The sequence below is a fragment of the Sinocyclocheilus anshuiensis genome, unplaced genomic scaffold (assembly GCF_001515605.1).
Source record: "Sinocyclocheilus anshuiensis isolate Anshui unplaced genomic scaffold, SAMN03320099.WGS_v1.1 scaffold478, whole genome shotgun sequence".
Classification (NCBI taxonomy): Eukaryota; Metazoa; Chordata; class Actinopteri; order Cypriniformes; family Cyprinidae; genus Sinocyclocheilus; species Sinocyclocheilus anshuiensis.
The window spans coordinates 1,317,041-1,320,088 of record NW_015542376.1 but is presented as its reverse complement, the minus strand read 5'-3'; the positions used below and the strand labels follow the sequence as shown (position 1 = coordinate 1,320,088).

At 38.4% G+C, this 3,048-nt stretch overlaps 1 protein-coding gene across 1 annotated transcript in view; it reads right to left on the bottom strand.

The window, feature by feature from the left end:
- Nucleotides 1-277: 277 nt before the first annotated feature.
- LOC107692320 (receptor-type tyrosine-protein phosphatase alpha-like) overlaps nucleotides 278-3,048 on the bottom strand; it is a 32,785-nt gene continuing 30,014 nt past the window's right edge. The window contains exon 24 of the mRNA XM_016491302.1: nucleotides 278-1,916. Within this exon, the coding sequence (XP_016346788.1) occupies nucleotides 1,842-1,916 (75 nt within the window). The 3' untranslated portion in view covers nucleotides 278-1,841. The remainder of the gene's footprint in view (nucleotides 1,917-3,048) is intronic.

Genomic DNA, 3,048 nt, shown 5'->3' with positions numbered 1-3,048 from the left:
TATGCTTGAAGCTACAGGAACGTGATGAGGCACTTTCCCACCTATGAAGAAGGATCCTGCCTCTGAGAGGCTGCTATTGGCACAGTGTCTCATGTGGAAAGGGTTAGCAAATCACAACAGCCGACTCACACAATATTCAAGCAAATCCGTCAGCATTTCATGGAGCATCTTAAGATGAAGCCCACAGGAAGCTGTAATAGAAATCCGTAATTCATAATTCGGAACATCATGGATCAGAACCCAGAACCCTGTTAACATGGAATGACAGATGGGTGAGTGATTTTGAACGACACCTATTGGGTTTATTTAGGAGCTAAATCATACATTTCATAAAACTTACATTTCCTAACACAAGGCAGTGTGGAACGAGGGCTTAACCTACATAAATTATTCCCTGGAAAATAACTTGCTTTCCACTGACAATCAGCTTTAGATGTTTCCACTAGTTAAAACGACAATACACGTCCTCATTCATACCATCGACCTGTTCTTTTTGCTTGGAGAAGTTGAAAGTACTCACCGCTAAGGGCTGAAAGGGTCATATATCAATCTAACTGGCTCAGTGGAGCTGGAAAGGGCTCGTTGACTTCGGCACAATGGCTGAAGTCCTTTACATGGGCAGGAACAGATGATCAGGTGATTGTGTCATTTCTACTAGAACTTTCTGGATCAACTTTGCCCCAGTACCTTGCAAATAGACGGGCCGGTGGGATCATTTATCTTCAAATTAAGGAAAAGTAACTGCGTATACATTATGAAACCTTATTGTCAAGCACAGTTGTTAAGGCCAATTATCAGACATCCGGGAAAGTAAACATCCCTTCCTTGGTTACAATCGCAAATACAGAAGGTGCTTTTAGAGCGATCTTGAAAAGAAAAGATGTTTGGGGAAAAAAGCATGGAATGAAACTTTAAAAAGGGGACAAAACAACACAAAAGAAAAATGAAGTGAGGAGTCTGTTAAACTGAATTTCTCCAGTCTTAACACTCAGGGTTTCCTCTTGTTTGTCTTTTTAAGTCTTATCTTTCTCTACCATTGTCTAGTTTGGACCAAGGCAGAACACAAGTCGGGTCTGGCACACTATCTAACAAAACTGACACTACAAAGACACACTTCATATCTTCATTTCTAAGGGATGCCTTAGTCACACCCCCAAAAAAATGGACTCAATGAGAGTGTCAAAACACTCAAAATTATATCTGCCACTCCAGTAAACAATCGAAAAGCACAGTGAAGGGTGTTCTGCGAATGCACGCATTTACAGTCGCTGAAGCACCACGATTGGTTGATTTTGCCGCATTCTGCGCTATGTAGCTACAGGCAAGTGGGATTGAGCTGCCATTCAAATAGGTTTCAGTCTCTCAACTGCAGAGAAAGAAGCAAGTTTTTGTTAAAACACCCATTGAAAAGCACCCTCATTTTGCTACCTCTCTTTCACGTCTGTCTCTATAGCGCTATTCATATATGCATTTATATACCAGTAAACTATATTAAGGTTACTCTAAAAACCACAACAGAACGGCTTCTAAAACCAAACAAATAAAAAAAAAAACAAAAAAAAAATACAAGAGCATATTTACACTGAGAGAAATGGGTAAGGGCCTTATTAACAAGAGCAATATCACAAAATATTCAAGAAGGCATCTCTAATGGTGTTTTCTTTGTTTGTTTTCTTTCCATCTTCAGCACCAATGTGTTCTCGTGCTTGCCGGCCAAAGGATTTTCATTCCCTTTTGCTTTGCGCTGGCAGTCTGTCTCATTTAGCGGTGTTTTTGTGAAAGTGTGGACTTGAGTGCATGACTGGGAAAGTCTGTCCGATCTTCTGCAGGTGGGCATGGCTTTACTTGAAGTTGGCGTAGTCAGAGAAGGCATCAATGTATTCCTGGACCACTTTGTAGCAGAACTCATACTGCTCCTGTGGGGAAAAGCAAGATGTAGTGAGTTGAGACGGACTTGAGATATTTAGATTAAAGTACTTGAAGCAAAACAAGACATGATGATGATTATTTCCCAAATAATTGAGATTTAAATGTAAAAATTGTCTAAAAGTGAAAATAACATATCCCCCCTCCCATTTTTCCTGTTCTAATGATGTTTTACTAGGTCTGCACGATTAATCAAAATAAAAGCAGAATCACTATATGGCTTAACACGATTATCAAATCGCAAAGGCTACAATTGAATTGAATAAATATATGCACTGTGTGTTTTAGAGTGAAGCGCGGCACTGTCTTCATTTATACGTAAGCAGCTCGTAATCCAGTGTTTTCAGATTCGTAGAACGGCTTGCAGTAAATGACACTCCACACAAACTCATCTCTGCATCACCTCTGAATTTGAGTTGAACATACTGTGCATTTCAGAACGCAACATGTCAATCATCTTCCCATAATTTTAATGACCAAAAAGAGAAGCTTTAAGGGTTTCATGTGGTTTCTGACAAAATAAATGTTGGTAAATGGAGACGGCCATAAATATTAGTATTGTAATTTTACAATTGTAATATAAAATTTAATTATTAGTATCATCATCATAAATATTTGATTGTTTTTATTTTACAGTGAACATTTCAACTGTAATAGTAAATTACAATAGTAATATTTCTTATTTTGTTTAAAGGGGTCATATGATGCGATTTCACGTTTTCCTTTCTCTTTGGAGTGTTACAAGCTGTTCGTGAATAGATAAGATCCCTAAAGTTGCAAAGACTAAAGTCTCAAACCCAAAGAGATATTATTTATAAAAAAATATATTTTTTAAAAAAGATTCTTAAAAATCTTTATCGTCCACGCCCTCTTAAAACGCCTCGTTTAAACATGCCCCCATATGTCTACGTCGCTATGTAGGAAGACTTGCATAACGCCACCCAAATGTTCACGCAAAGAAAGAAGGTGTAACTTTATTGTTGCTGCCACTGCCGCCGCCATGTTGTGAAGATGCTGTGTGTTTCGTTGCGAAAGCGAAACTACTTTGTTTGGTCTTCCAAAAGAGGACACGACTAGAAATCAGTGGTTAAGTTGTATTTACAACACTGTTCCAGAACAGTT